At 51.4% G+C, this 16,135-nt stretch overlaps 1 protein-coding gene across 4 annotated transcripts in view; it reads left to right on the forward strand.

Moving 5' to 3' along the window:
• SMG6 (SMG6 nonsense mediated mRNA decay factor) overlaps window positions 1-16,135 on the forward strand; it is a 114,564-nt gene that overhangs the window by 63,697 nt on the left and 34,732 nt on the right. For all 4 annotated transcript variants that reach the window (XM_086475471.1, XM_086475472.1, XM_086475469.1 and 1 more), the window contains exon 13: window positions 1,042-1,243. In XM_086475471.1, coding sequence (XP_086331597.1) covers window positions 1,042-1,243 — 202 coding nt within the window. The remainder of the gene's footprint in view (window positions 1-1,041; window positions 1,244-16,135) is intronic.

Genomic DNA, 16,135 nt, shown 5'->3' on the forward strand with positions numbered 1-16,135 from the left:
GGCTTCCCTGCGCTTTTTGGTGCCCTGGAGGTGTGGGGTGGAGGAGGAGCCCTCCTTACTGTCACCAGCAGCAGATCAGCCCCAGTTTCCCCTATTCCCTGCTTTCGTCCCAGTTTACGCACTAAAAAACCCCTATCTGAGTGCTTTTAGAAACAGGAGGAAGAAATGCAGTATGAGGCAGCCTGGTCATTGCGGTGCCCCGGTGCTTGTTGCCTGCTTCCCCCGTGCTGGCCCTCTCTGGGGTGCTGGGGCCTCCCCAGGGTGTGCTGAGCAGTGGGGATGTGTGATGGGGATGCGCAGAGAGCGGCCCAGGGCGGCCGGTGGCCTTGTGTTCGCACCCGGCTCTCTTGCACGTCACTGCCGCTCCAGGGAGGTGAGACACCACAGAGGCAGCTTTGCAGGTCACTGGCGAGTGTGGAAACCGTGGCCAGAAGCAAAACACGGCTTAACGCCCCGTGGCTGGGGTTTAACTAAAAAAAATCTCTGTGCTTTAGAGCGCGGCTGCAGCATGTGGTCGCAGCAGGTAACAACTGTGCGAAGGAGAGGGTGCCCCAGGCTGGGCTGGGACCCCCCCCAGGCTGGGCTGAAGCCCTCCAGGTGCCTCTTTTGCCCCGACAGCAGTGCGGGTGTTCGGTCTGTCCTCCCAGCAGGCTTGGAAATTGAGTAACAAGCATCGTTTCTCCCATCTGGAACAAGCTGGGTTCCTGCCGGCGCTGCACGGGGAAGCTGCTTCCCGCGCATGTGCTGGCTTGGGAGCGGGCAGAGGTGGGCAGAGCAGTGGGAAGGGCGAGATCCTGGGAGCCGTCCCCGTCCAGGGGGACTGGGTGGTCGGTGTCAGTGCTCAACGGGCGAGGGTTACGAGCCCTCCCGGGTTCAGTGCCAGCGCAGCTGTGCCTGGAGCCCTCTCGGTGGGGTAGGGTAGCAGCAGCGGTGGTGGCGTGCCTCGCCTCGCCTCACCTCTCTGGTATTCGCTGCAGCATTGCAGGCAACTCCCAACGCATTCCAGCCCCGAATTGCTCACGTCTCTCCTCGTTCTCCCAGGGTCTCAGTAGATGTGTGGGCGACGCTGGCTGACTTCTGTAACATACTGACCACAGTGAATCAGTCGGAGGTGCCCTTGTACAAGGACCCAGATGACGACCTTGCCCTGCTTAGCCTGGAAGAGGATCGGCTGCTCTCGGGCTTCGTTCCCCTGCTGGTCGCCCCCCAGGAGCCCTGCTACGTGGAGAGGACCTCGGACAAGGTCAGCAGTAGGCCAAACATCCCCCCTCGATTCCTCCAGACTTTTATTCTTGGGAAGTTTTCTGTGCAAACGGAACACGATTAAGTCATTGAGAAGGGTGTTAAGGGAAAATATCGACCTTTCAGCCGCTGACATCCAGCTCTGTGTCATGAAAACCCCTCTCGACTTCCTCTGGTGTGTGTGTGCTCGCTGGCATGTTGTATATACGATCATTTCCTCACTTGTTTAAATAGTGCAGCTTGTGTTGGCAGTGCTCTCAGTGCACTCCAAATGGTTTGCATCATGCTTAAAGCACCCTCCCCCTCCCCCCGGCCACAAAACTCTGCCTTAGGAAGGCAGCCAGGACTTTTTTCCTTCTCTAAAGAGGAGAGTGATAAATAGGTGACTAGAGAGAAGCAGACACCATGTGTTAACGTACAAAAGGCTTTTAGGAATATGAAGCATTCCCCACTGCCCGCTCTCTATTTTCCTTTCTTTGCTCTAGGAGCCCATTCTAGCCTGAACTTTCCTTTGGCTGTTTGTTTTTAGAATAATGAAATCAGTTCCCTTGTTGATGTGGGGTTTTGGGTCTGCTCTCTGCCACCACCTGGCCAGAAGGGACCTGGGGGCTGCACTTGGATAACGTGTCTGAACCTGATGGGGGTTGGAAGAGGCACAATGGCATTTGTTTTGCACGCCCTTGGAGGCACGGCAGGATAAAGAGTGGCTCTCAACAGTTTCCTGCTTGGAGGCAGAGTCGCAGCACCAGAAACACCGCTCATCTGGGAAGCTGCAGCGTTGTCTCCCTGAGCAGTGGGTGCCCCGAGAGGAGACGTGGAGATGCAGAGGCTGGTTTCTGTGGAGAGTCTGCATGTGACGATGGCATCTTGCCTTCCCATGTGCCACTTCTTCTTGACATTTTCCTGATACGACAGTGAGAGATTCAGGATCTCTGTCACAGAGGGACCTGAGAGGCGTGAATTTCTGTTTCACTTCTCCGTCTGCCCAGCCTGTGCTCACACACTGCCCGTGACAGAGGAGCACAGGGTCCTAGTGAAACTGAGAGCTCTCGCGGTTTGGGGAAGCACCTTAGTCCAGGAAGTCACTGTGGAAATACGGATTTTCAAGGTGCTCTTTGAAGGGGTTAAAATAACACACATGCAGTTGCCCCTGCTGCCCTAAGGTAGCCTGTTCGCCCTGTGTGTGTGGTGGCCTCACTGGTGTTCTGCTGGGGACAGGCCCAGTGCCCCACTCTCTACACAGGGACTCTTTCCCCAGCAGCCACAAACCAGAGCCCCCAGCAGGTAGGTGAGGTGGCTGAGCAGCTCGGTCTGGTGCCCCCATTACTTAAGGGAGGGGGTCGATATTCCCTGAACTCTGCCTCTTGTAACCCCACACCGGTTTATTCGGAGTGCCATCTACCTGCCCTGCCAGGCACTTGCACTCATGTGTGTAAACGAAGAGACGTATCTTTGTCCTAGAGCTGCACCTGAGCTTCTGAGCTGAGTTTTCTCACTGTCCTGGCTCCCTTTGGTTCTGGTGCTTTATAAAGCAACTGTACACCACCACTGGCAGGAGCTGGTGCCCTTTGCAGCTCAGCAGCAGCCACCCGAGCGTCGGGGATTATCAGGCACAGTGGTACCAGCTCAGCTCTGCTGAAAAGACAACACAGATCCCAGAGAGAAGGAGCCAGGCCTGGCTGTGTCTGTCCCACCTTTCTTTCTTTGTTTTTTTTGCCCCCTCTGTGGGTCTTGTTTGGTTTGAAAGTAGCTGACTTTGGAACTGTGATCCCACCCAGCAGGCTGGGGTGTTCGCTCGTGTTTGCGCAGGACTGAGCCCCTGTTGCGTGCCGGTTGTGCTGTGCAGTCGGCTGGTCTCTGCCTTACACACCAAACGCATTGCACGGACGTAGATGGAGGAACCCACTGGTACCAGTGCTACAAGGGACATGCTGAGCAGAAGCAGTGGGTTCTGCAAGGTCTCTTCTTGATCCAGTACTGACCAGTGTTTTCGTTAATGGTCAGACTGGTGAAACAGCGGGTGTGCGTATTCACTTTGCAGAGGACACCGAAGAGGGTTAAGGGGAGGACAGTGAGACAGAGCGGAGATCTCGAAAGCCTGACTTCCAAGAAGGGACTGGAAGAGCTGAGGCTTTTTAGTCTAGAGGAAATTCGAGGAAAATGCGGTAAGATGTTGCAGAAAGGAGTAGAACAAGCTGTCCTCCAGCTCCATGCTGAAAAGCACAGAAGGAATGGGCATAAATTGCAGCAAAATAGATTAAGACTAGACTTTAGGAAAGGCTTCATACCTTTGGGTAGTTAAGCACTTGAAAGCAGCCTCCTTAGCGATTCTGCAGAATCTCTTCAGCCTTGGAGATTTTTAAAAGCAGGCTGGGTGTCTCTCTCCGGTACAACTTGGGTGGAGGTGAATGCCTTGGAAAAAGAGGCAAAGTGACCTCTTTGGATGCTCCTACCCCATCTCCCGTGATTCGGTAATGCTGTAGAAAGGGGCTGAAGTGGCAGCTGCGTCACTGCAGTGAAATGACTACCATGTTCCACAAATCTTCTCCTTCTGCAGTATTAGTGAAGTGAATTATTTGACTCTCCAGAAGTGGGGTGTTGTAGAAGGCAGTGCAGACCAGGCCAGGAAGGTATGACAGAGGCATGAACCCATGTGACTTTCACGAATGACTGTGAGCAAGATACAAAAAGGCACTTCCCTGCAAAGAAGCCCCCAATCCGACTTAACCAGGAGATCTTTGTGTGAGGTCCCCAGTCCACCATCTGCTCCCTGCCCTCCTTTTAGCGTGCAGAGCCCAGATGCATCTGACTCCTCAGCAGATGCAGTTCTGGGCCGTTTGCAGTGGAAAGGTGCCGTGTCCATGGCGAGTGTGGTGGCACAAGGGGATCTGTATCCCTGAGCCGGTCGGGCGATGGCAGCAGGCGCTGCAGTGGGGCAGCTCTGCCTGGCACGTGCCACGTCCAGCTGCGTTGCAGCAACTTTCCCATTTGCGTGCGCCTTGTTGGTTGCCGATTGACTGAGCCGAGAGCAGGTGAGAAATGGTTTTTCTGTGCAGCGAGAACTGTCTTTCCCGTACTGATTTTTCATTGCTTTTTAGCAGCACCCAATTTCTTTCTGCGCTCCATTTCTTTCTCTTGTGTTCTCATGCTTGGCCCAGTTTTCAGCCCAAGTTCCTGACAGTTCTTTGCTGGAGAGGCAAAGGAAATGTACCGCTCTTTATATGGCACGCTGGGAATGTTCTGTGGGCTGGGAGGGGGGTTCTGTTATGCCAAAGTAGCTCTGGGAAGCTCGATGTGGTACCTTTCCTATCACTTGCGTGGCTAGGAGGAGGCGGTTGGCTTTTTGCTGCAGTATCTCACATTACTTGCTGATGCTCCATATCCTTATCCCATGCTTTTGCACCATAGTTTAATGAATTTGTAAAATTTTGGAGGAAAGGAATCTGTTGAAAGGCAAGACTGGAGAGTATTTGGCTTAAAATGGTGTTAGGTTATTGGCTCCACCAAGAGGATGGTTGTTTTGTAAGCTATATAGGACAAACAGTGTGCTTCCCACTTCTTTTTGTTCTCCACGTCCCATTTACTGCAGATGGAGTGCAGTATTCAGCCAGAGTTTCTCAGCAAGTTTTTTGAGCATTTGGCCTGGCTCTTATTTTGAGTGAAAATGTTCTGACTTCGTTCATTGCCATGAAGCTGTGCATTCGAATTCCTGCTGGAGCCAGTGTGACACTTAGAGCTTCCCATCGTCTCTTGCACTGTCATTGAAGCTGTAACCAACAAAAGCTGGCTCCAGGGTGAGCATAACTTGGTGATGTTTTCCTGGGCGTATGTTGGGCAGATATCCATTGCAGCTTGTGTGATGGAACACCACCGAATGTACCAGTCAACAGCAAACTATGCAGCCTGGTGCCTGAGCTGTCAGACTGTGTCTGCAGCATTTGCAGCCGAAGGAGATGCTGCCAGGACCTCACTCACCCGGCGTTGTACCCGAGGCAAGAGCAGGGAACAGCAGCATGGCTGAGTTAAGGTTCGGGAAGAAGGAAGGTAACGACTGTGGATTCATCGGGTGGTGCGTGGTGCTGCTGTGGGGGACTTGTGATGGAAAACACTTGGGTTGTGTTGAGGGTAAAGCAAGTGCTAGTGAGGGTGCATCTGAGCTGGGGCGCACCCTGGTTTCCTCAGCTCTCACTGAATCCTGTTGTCTCGGGAGCATCCTGCTCTGCAGTGGCCCCGTGGAGGTGGTGGCAAGGCTGGAAGAGGGCTGCAGATCACCTGGCACGGAGCAGAGCAGGGAGATCCTTCTCCTCTGTGCAGGCACACGGCATCGCTGCTTGCCCGCATCCCTGCAAGCTCTGCATGGGCTGGAGGCGTGCATCACCCAAGCCTGTGCCTGCAGCACACGGTCTGCCACATGTCCCAGCCAGGGAGACATGGAGGAGAAAGTGTTAATGTCCCTTCCCACAATAAACCTCTCTGCATGGGGGGTCCTGAAATCTGAGCCTCTCTCTCCTCCCCCAGCCCTGACACACGTTAATAAAAGGTTTTTAAACGCCAATAAAAGGCAGCAGCCCCAGCTCACCAGGTCCGGGGCCCAGGGTCCTTGGGAAGGCACTTCACAAATGTGTTTTTTGCATTTTCAGGCTTTTGGCTGGTGAATAAGATTGAGGAGAAATACTCCTTCCCCTGATAACAATACAGTGAGACGCAGGATCAGCAGTGTGTGGATTAAAACCAGACGGTGCATGATTAATACATATGCTTATAGGGCTAGTCGCTGTGGTTCCCTCCTCTCAAACAGAAAGGCACTTTTTTTTTCCCCTCATGTGCATGTTCATGTGTGGACTGTCTCAGATACTCACCACTCAGCTAGTCTCAGCCCTGTCTCACCTCACCAGGCAAATGAAAGCCCTAAAAGGCAAGGCTCTGAAAAAATAACTAGCAACGTTTTACTGCCCCAGACCTACAAACTGGGTACTGCAGGGCTCCTCCAGCTCCAGGGTGGCCAGTTAGCTTCCCGTACTTGGTGCTGTTCTTGTTTCACGAGTACTTGCTTCCTGCTGTTTGCACTACTCACCTGTCAGTGCAGAGAGCCTAAAATACAAGCTTTGTTCTCCTTAGAAAACAAAAAATCTCTTTCCTCTGTACTGTCCAGCCCAGGTGGACAGTCCATATTTGACCCTTTCTCTGGTTGCCCCAACATGCTCGAGATTTGCAGAGCTAGTAGCCTTTGAATTAGCTATTTAGGAGCTAATTATTTTTTAGGCTTGGGCTAAAATTAGTCCTGTCTTGTTATTCACTTCAGTTATTTATGGTCTTTCAGTCTTCTTAAGACTTGCAGGTATCTGTTGGCAATGTGTAGTCACGTCTGATGCCTCTTGGAAAGGTAGCCCGAGGTTTAAGAGCCCAGGAGGAATAGCAGTTGGAGTGACCGGGCTCTGTCGTGCCTGTGAACACCAGATGTTTTGTCCTTTCTGAGATCTAATGACTCCTGGGGTGCCAGAGATTAAATCCACGTTAGAGTGGCCACGCTACAGTGATTTTGGGAGGACTTCTTGCAAAGCATCAGAGGAAGGGTAGCAAGACCAGGACTCCGAGAGCACAAACTCTTTGTAAGCAGAGAGAAAACCCCAGTGAGTAAATGTAACTGTTTTCTCAGTATCCTTTCCATATTCCCATTCCATAGCCTTGGAGCATCTCCCTCCAGCTGGCAGGCAAATGCACTCAGCCCATGAGAGCGAGAGCTTCCAGCTTGGAGTTTGGTCCAGAGAGGAAAAGGGAAACTGTGAGCAGAGATCAGAGCCCCAAGTAGGAGAGTCCAAGGAGGAGTCATCCTTGAAAAACTCCTTCCATTCCTGCCTGCCTCGGTTTCCAAACAAGCAGTGAAAGATCCCTGCCACGGGCAGCCCAGCTCGGAGCAGGGACTTGGCAGGAGATGGCAGCCCTGAGGCGGCAGAGTTAGAAATGTTTACATTTTCTGACCAGTATCTGAACTCCATCCCAGCCTCGACCTTCCCTTTCAAGTGGTGCCTTTGGATTGTAAAAGGCAATTAGGCTAAATTATGGGCCATGTTGGAAGGTGATGTCACTGGGTGATGGAGGAGAGGCTGGATTTTATACCACCACGAAGGTAGTGTGCAAAATATCACCTGCTTTGAACTCCTCATCCATCCTTGGCATTTCCTTGAACCACAAGTGCCAGGAACTGTGTGGACACCACGGGAACCTCTCTCTGCCTTTGCCAGGTGTCATTAGCACAGTGGAAAGCGCCAAGCTGAGTCCATGGCCCTGGGTCTGGGTGGCAGAGGAGGGTATGCTGGTGTCTGTTGTGCTGTTTTTAAACATACCTTCATAGCAATGGGCGTGAGCGCTGTCCAAGTGAGTTCCCGAGCATCTCCTGGGGCTGCGTGGGGCATCTTCCAGAGAGGTATTCTGTTCATTTATCATTTGGTCTCTGTTTCTGATCACTCTTTAAGCTAAGAGAGTTTTGAGCATATTCTTAAAAGTGCATTTCTCCAGCTGAAGGTGAAGGGACCTCATGGCAAACAAGCAGTAGCGCTGCCCGAGGACACTGAATACAGCTCTGGAGAAATCCGCAATGTGGAATAATAGTTCAGGCTCCTAAAAGGGGGGGTGGGTTTAGAAAAAAAGAAAAAAAACAAAAAACCCCTGCAATAAATCTAGCGAGTGGAATCTGAGGGAAATGATCCCATCTGGAAAACTCCAGTGCTGGTGCTGCTGAAGGCTTAAGGAGCGATGCAGATCGCAAAAAGAAAACCCTGCAGTCTGAGGATGACAGGCTTCTTAATTGATGTCCATTGCAACTGGTACTCTGCCAGTTTATGTTGGCCACCTGCCAGCGTGCTGTAATTTTGGGGCCAGGTGTGAAGCGTTTCTGTTCCATCTTGTTCCCAAGCACCTACAGAAGCCTCACACATCTCACTTGAGGGCTGCAGCCCTGTAGGAAACAGCTGTACAGGTATAGGTGAAAGGAAATGTCACAGCTGGGCTTGGGAGTACTCCCCCGTGCCTTGCCTAGGGCTCTGTTTTGGGGGCCGCTCTCCCCCCTCCCCGTGCTGGGTTTAGGGAGGTGGCCACTGTCACAGGCACACCTGCCTGTCTGTCAGCAAGGTGCTTTGAACATCAGGGAGCTTCTGGGAAGAATGTGCAGGTCAGAAACCTCCTCTTCAAAGAGGAGCCCACGGTGGTGTGCGTCAGTCCTGGAAGTGGGGAATCCAGCCTGGGAGAGTCCCGGATGCTGGCAAGGTAGGGGAGCTGTGGCCATCTCCTCTGGTCTCTTCTCCCTCGGGAAACCACAGGGAAATTTCCAAGGGAAGAAGAGCAGATCGTGTAGAAAGCACTGAGCCTTGATTTCGAAAGGCTGAGAACTCATCGGGATCGTTAGCAAATGGTTGCAGGAGCCAGTTTCAATTGCTGTTAAAAATGTGCGTTATTTCTGGTCTAAGTTTGTTTTGTTTCAGTTTCCACTAATTGGATTTTGGTGCAGGTTGGGAAGCCCTCCATTGCTGCTCTGACCCCGATATATAAATGTGTCCCAAGTCCCCCCATTCCCATCCTCTTTCGATAAGCCAAACAGATGGAGTGAGAGACATCAGTTTCTTGGGCATGGTTTGGCTCCCCTGAGCCATTCTCATGGTGCACCGTGGCTGTCCAGGCTCCTTGTGTTTCTCTGTAAGCTGCTGCACCAGCTTGTGAGGAGGAGGTGACCACTGTGCTCTTCCGCTCTCCTCCATACCCACCAGACGCTACCAAACGTCCTGCAGCCTTTGCCCCTAGAGGCACAACTCTGCGTTTGGCTGTGTTAACCACCGTGGTGTTTGCTTGTGAGCAATTTTGAGTTTTTCATCTGTGGGTGAGTTGCTGTTCAAAGACGGGGAGGGTAGGAGATGGTGTCTAATCTGCAGGCTTTATCAGTAAAGGTTTTCTTTGTCCAGGTCACTGAACCTATTGTTAAGCAGCGTAAGCCCAGCAAGCTTCCCTGCGGCCCCGCCAGGACTGCCCTCTTGTTTACGCTGACATTTTAAGACCTCTGTTGACCAGATTTTAATCCGGTCCGTATCCTGTGCACTGCAGTCTCTGGGGCATACTAGCTTTTCACGTCCTCTCGTCCCAGCCCTGCAGAGCGCTCAGGCCGAGGGCAGCCGCCGGCCTGAGGACGCGCAGCCGTGGCATCGAGCTGCAGAAACAGCGTTGAAGGCAGCAGGGGTTCAGAGCTGTGCGGCTGCTTTGCCACAGCCAAGCATGAACAGGTCCCGTAGCCCTGGCCAGGCGGGCAGGATGGCGAGGAGGAGCAGATCTAACAGTACCTCCAGTCCAGCACCCCTCTGCAGAGCTGGGGTCCTGCTGCTTTGCCTCGGTCCTGAAGCCGAGAGCTGGTGTGTGAGAACTGCAGTCTCACTACGAGGTGAGGAACCACCTGCCAACGTGTTAAGATCCAGTTACACATGTTCTCTTAATGTGCCTGTTAGTGAGCGTGAGAGTGGCTTTGTGGTCTGGATGCGGCTTGCAGGGAAGTACGAGGTGCTGCCTTCCAGGCAGCCCCATCTCTTGAGGAGGAAGCAGGGAGGGAAGAACCAGCAACTCGTGGAAACAACCTTCCCTACCTGTGAGATGCCTCTTTCCTGGCATATGGCGGGAGTGAGCAACACCCCAGGGCAGGGGGAAGCCATGGGGAATTTGCAGCTCGTGACATTTCCATCCCTTCCTCCGCTGCCTTCCCCCTGCCTTGGATCCACCTCTGCCTTTCCTCCAGGCTCCTCTTGGACAGGGCGCTTTAGCCACTGCGTCGGCTCCAAGTGAATCAGGCAGCCTGGGTGTGAGCCGTGCACGTGTACCAGCACGTGTGCGGTTCCTCAGCCAGCGCTGCGCAGTTTGGCTCCGGTGTCAGCAAAAGGCTCTTTTAAAGTGTTTTCTGGAAGTGCGATGTGATCATCAGCTCAAGGCAGAGACTGACAGGATAAATCAGCCTTGTCCCGTGCCTGGTTCCAGGCGGCGTTGGATCTTTTCACGCGGATCAGATGACACTCGTTGTCGAACATCCTCGCTTCTGTCATTGTCAGGCCAGGTTTCTCTGTAATGAGATGGAAAGCTTACTTGTGCTCAGCCCTTTTGTCCTAATAGCTGTCTCCAGAGGTTCAGCACAGACTCTTGGGAAACGGGAAATGTCCTATTCAAGAAACTCACTGACCGCGTGTTCCCGGAGTCGGCATCAGTGGAGTTGACCGAGGAAAGGAGAGTCAAACCGTGAAGTCTCCTGTGCAGCACCTCCTCGGCGTAGGCTGCATGCACCTTTTGCTTCCCTTCTTTTTTTTCCCAGCAGCTAATGGCCTTGCTTCTGCCACCCTGGCACCCTAATGGCACAAAACCTGCTATGTCTTGGCAGGACATCAGGCCCAGATAGTGCATGGCTCTGGCTATAAAAGAGGTATTCACCATGACTTTAGTGTCCCGAGAATGACATGTTAGAGCCCAGACCTCGTGGAATTTGCCGATTGAAAGGCCTCATTAAAACACCATTAATGCTGGATCCCCTCCCAATGAGCCATCTCTTATTGCTACCCAGAGAAACTTTGAGGAAGTGGAAAGGCTGCTGTGGCTGGCTGAGCTGGTCCCTGGCTGTGAAGCGTGGCCTTGCCTTGGACAGTGTTTGCGGTGCTCAAGAGTTAATGTGGTGCTCCTTATTGTGCAGGGGGTCCCTGGGACTCAGGGTTGCCTCTTTGCCTCGTGCTTTGCCAGCTGGATACGCCGCCACTGCTCAGACTCTGCACTCCAGTACTAAACTCAGTCCTTGACCTGACTTTTCGTTTCTGCCTGTGGCTTAGCTTCAGGGGTGACCCTGTTTCACAGCACTATTTTGTCTTCAACCAAGTGAAATGCTTAAAACATCCCTGCTGAAGATGACGACGGCTGTGGTATCCACCAACACAGCTATTGGAAGGACCTCAGGAAACCTGAAAAAAGACCCAATTAATAACTCCTCATTGTTATCCTGAATAAGAAAGATCCACGTCCTGGGAAGCTTGCCAGAGAAGTGGACTGGGTGGAATGCAGGGAGTGGTCAGCCCAAATAACAGATGGGGATCTACTCTGTCTCTACGGGAGACGGAAGGTGACCTCTGTCATTGAGCTTGGAGTCTGCTCCCCACGTTTCTGCTCCCAGCTGGACCTCGTGTTGTTTTTGTGGATGCCAGCACTGGGCTGAGTCTGGGCGAGGATGGAGAGCCCAGCTCCCACGGCAGGCTGGAGCTGGTGTCCTCATGCTGTCGTATCCCAAATCAGAAAGAGAAGACACCACCGTGGTCTTATTTACTGTTTTCTTTTCTCGCTGTCATTGAAGTCAAAGCACTTCCCAGGCATTAATGAACGTATCGCCACAACACGTTATGACAGAAGGAAAAGCAATTTCCTCGTTAGAGATTGGCGACAGAGGTACACGAGGCTGAGGGACTGACCCAGGTCCCACAGGAAGCCTTAGCTTCGAGATGAGAACAAACCCACGATACCCAGGATTTCAGGCCAGTGCCTCAGCCCCAGGCCACCCACATCCCTTTGGAAGACAAGGGGGTACTAAGTGAAGGTTCGCTGGGAAGCGTTAAAATTCTTCCCCAACATAGGCCTCGCACGAGCAATGTTACTGCTGCTGGTCTGACTGTATCTGTGGTGGGACACTGAAATGCTGGATATTTAATCCAGATAATTTAATCACATTTTTTGCTGTAGCATATTTGCATGTATTTCCTTAAACATAAGGTAAAACCTGTAATTTATTTAAATTAACAAAATTTGCCGTAACATTTTGCATACCAGCATTTTACATAAAGCATTATCTCCACCATATGTAACAAATGTTTGTCTACAAGTTTATATATCATGAATAGCAACAATAACAGTATTTATTTCTAGTCATTTTGTTGATTTATTTTTTTAAACTTTCCCAGACCATCATTGTACTTGGGATGGGTAGGTGCATAGGTAAACACAGATTTTTAAATATGTTTTCTGAGGCCTGAGAAGGTATTGCCTGTCTGCTCTGCCCAGTTTGTGAACAACAGAACAGATTTGCCTTTTGGTTCCTTATTTATCTTAAGCATAAATGATGTCATGTTTATTATAGCATCCATTATTATTGAAGGAAAGGGATTCATGTCTCTAGACAGAAGATGATGGAGTTGGCTACATCCTTGTGCTGCTGCGTCGGTTCACCTGATAGCTGGTCCGTGCAGGGAAGTGCCCACGGAGCAGTGCTTCCAGGGTGCCTGGCGGACATGCCTGCTGATGCGTGTTTTTGGAGTTGATACTGTGACCTACCAGCTGCTGGTGATGTACCACATTTCTGGCACTGAAGTTGCTTTTGAAGATCGTGCTTGCACTCTTTTAAGTCATCTAGGCACTTCCAGACGCTTCTTGAACTTGTACCCGTTGCCAGCTTATCTTGTTAGCTCCCTCTAGTACCAGCAACTTTTTTTTAGTCCAGCATCTGTCCTAATGAGCAAAGATTTGGTCAGCACTGGCCTGAGCTTGGCAGAAACCTGATGGATGAAATACACTGAACAGTCCAGCCCGTGGGAGCTGAATTTGCTCGGCAGTTGCCTGTTTTCACACCCGTAGCTACAACATCCTTTTAGACACCAGCATTATCACCGACTTCCCTGTGACTTGAGAGTTGCTCGCTAGTGACTGCCCTGACATGGGAAAGGAGAGATCCTCCAGGTATCGGCATGGAGGGACGCCTCATGTTTTGGAAGTATGTAGTACCTGCTAAATGTGCAAGAGGCTTAATCATCTGGGAAATGCTGGGGTTATAAAGATAAATCCTTGTAGGCTGGAGACCTGGAAGGGAGATGTGTGGATGGATTTGTCTAGGTGGGAAAGGGAGCGAATGTCTGTACGGATGCATTGGATTATTATATCATTGCTAGTGTGTAGACAGAGCAGTTGCTAAACAGAAACGTGGGCAAAGAGATGGAAATGCTGGCTGGGGACAGCAAGGGGCTCACAGCTTCGAAGGTACCAGCAAGTCGCTGTGTGCTGCTGACCTCAGTGACAGAGACCCATCTCCTGTGCAATAGCTGGCCATGGCTGCAGGCAAGTTGGAGCCTGATTTCCAGGCTGTTCCCTGTGTCAGTGAAAGTCTCGTGTGTCTCTTGGGTGGTTTAGAGACCCAACGCCCAGGGCAGCATTTCTGAAGATTGCATGAATGATTGGGATGAGGTGACAGGAATGCAGTCAGGATGAGCAGCCGCTGCTGACCGTGTTCCCTGCCCACGGCACGCTCAGGAGGGGTGTTGGCTTTTTGTGGCACGAGTATAGGACTGGTTTGCTGCCAGTAATATGCAGGAGGACTTCAGCATCCATTTGTACTTGTTCTTCTTGGTGTCCTCTGCCTTTTTGTTCCCAATAGTTAGGTGAAAGCTGTTCAGCTGGCAGGGTGGCACCTTTAGGTTGCTGAAGGATACAAAGCTTGGCTTGGCTTGGCTGATGCCTGTGTCCTTGGGGTGTGGAGCATGCCTTCCTCCCCTGGGAGGATCTGAGCATCTTCAGTGCTTAACCTGTGGAGGTAGCAGAGCCCGTATTGTGGCCACTCTTTGCTCCACAGCATCTCTGGCCATCTTTCCCTTTTCAGGATATAAACTGCCATTTTGGAGAATGGTTTATTTGAATTAGTTACTTTATGTTTTATTTGGGGTTTTTTTGTCTAAAATGAAACATCTTGGCGTGGTGAAATGTGAGGACGGGAGAGAATTTGCTGGAACTTCTGAGAGACTTAGCGTGTACGTGCTAACAGGATGTAACTTCTGTCCTGCCATGTCCCTCCTCATGCAGACTGAAGCGCCATGGGCTGTTCCCTGTCGTGGTGAAATCCTCGAAGCCTGGTTTCGAAGGCTTCAGGGCGGTCTGGTGATGAAGAGGAAACCTGGTAGACTGTTACCCCTCAGAGATGCACCTCATGCTCCCATCCTGTCTTGGGCAGTGCCGCCCCTTCCTGCAGGCACCTCACTCCTCCTGTAGCTCCTGGGTCTCCTGTTCCCTTGGGCAGGATTCCCACTTTTCAGCTCTTCCCAGATTTCACCTCGGTTTCCCCCTTTTTAATAGGAATGCTTGGCCTCTTGCACTCAGACTCGGGGAGGAGCAGCTTGTTTCTGTAGCTGGCCTGGTGCCAGATGTCATCACTTCAGGCAGTGCCACGCTGCACATCTTCAGCAGTTTGAAATGGAGAGACAGAAAGAGACAGATAAGATCAGCAGCTTTAGGTGATGGCATTGTTTCAAATAAACCATGCATGACCCAAAGCTTCCACTTCAAATGGGGAATGAAATTGCTTCATCCTTTGACAGCTTGCTCCATGAAAGAAATTTATCTTCACTTAATTGCTTTAGATCCCAAGAGGCTGTGTACAGTAATTTCTAGGAGATAATTATATCAAATTAAAAAAATATGTGACTATCCGACTGCTGAGCATGAGTGCAGTGGCCAGAGAGCAGGAAGGAAAGAGGCACCACATCTGACTCATGCTCACAGGTTATCGCTTCCCCTCCTTCTCGTGGTCCGCAGGCATGGCACTTGGTGACCACAGGAGAGCCTGTCTGCGAGGGACTGGGCGCCAACGTGCTGAGCAGGGTGCTTGGAGCCGGGAATCCTGCTCTCCTGGTGCTTCTTCAGGATCCTGTCTTCGCTTCCCTGCTGGGGCATGGCAGGGATTTCCATCACCAATACCTTGTCACTTGTGGGCAGCAAGCCTTGCCAGGCCGAGCTTGGCAGCGCTTGGGATCTGGTTAGTTCTCCTGTGTAGTTGTACAGTAGAGCTGAGGAACAAGAAAGCTTGTTGATTTAAAAACATGTATATTTAGAAGCAGAGTGTAAACTTCCTGCCCAGGCTGGGATTGGATTCTTGACTATGTTTGAGTTTCCAGTTTTCATTTCCTTTGCCCTCATACTTAACATTGTGTATCTCCCAGAGTGTGCCCCAGACTAATCTCTCCTTAACCCTCCCTCGCCCCACATTTTTCTCTCATTATTTGCACATCAGTTCCAGTTCTTCCAGGAAGCAGCGTATCTCCTGATTGTCCCTCCGTGCCATAGCTGAGCCTGGGCTCCTGCAGGTCTCCTCCATCCCTCTGAAAGTGACCTCAGACCCCAGCCAGCAGCAGACCCAAGCTGGGGACTGCAGCAGGGACAGAACTGCTGGCAGTTGCCATCCCTCAGAAGAAGATAGACTCTTTCAGCGCTGGTTGAAATCCTAAAGCGACATCCCTCTTTGTAGCTCACGGGAAACAGTCACTGGCCAGTTCCAGGAGGGGTAAATCGCGCCATTGTCTAAATCTTCTTCCTTTTCTCTCCTTTAAATCAGACTGCATGCCCTCCTTGACTGCCTCATGTGACAGCTCCTGCCCTGCCATTGCCTTTACAGCCATCTCCTTGGGGACAAAGATGATTTTGTTCCCCCCAGGGCTGTGACAATTTTTGCGTGTGATCCTGCATGGGCTTTGAAACGGTTGTCAACAATCCTGGGCCAGGACTGAGCTCCTCCTCACCCCTGTGATGTGCAGGCTGGTTTTTGAAGTGCGGTGCTGCTTCAGCTGTTCCCAGGAAGTCTGCAGGGGAACCGTGTTTGTACTAATGAGGTAAAGTCCCTGTGTGTTTCTGGAGGGGATCTACTCAATGGGCTCTTTGATGTCCTCTCAATTTTTTGGACTTACATCAAGTAAGTCTAAAAAAGAAAAGAAATGTTTTTGGCTTAGCCTAGAACATTTGCACCTGAGCAAGATGACCTGTGGCTGTCCTGGTGTCTAAGGAAGAAATCCACGGCCACCAGTAGAGCTGCAGCCTGGAGCAGAGAGATGGAGGCTTCTGGTCCTAAAAGCTGCCCACCCAGATA

Source organism: Leptosomus discolor, chromosome 18, assembly GCF_034619465.1.
Source record: "Leptosomus discolor isolate bLepDis1 chromosome 18, bLepDis1.hap2, whole genome shotgun sequence".
NCBI classification, from domain to species: Eukaryota; Metazoa; Chordata; class Aves; order Leptosomiformes; family Leptosomidae; genus Leptosomus; species Leptosomus discolor.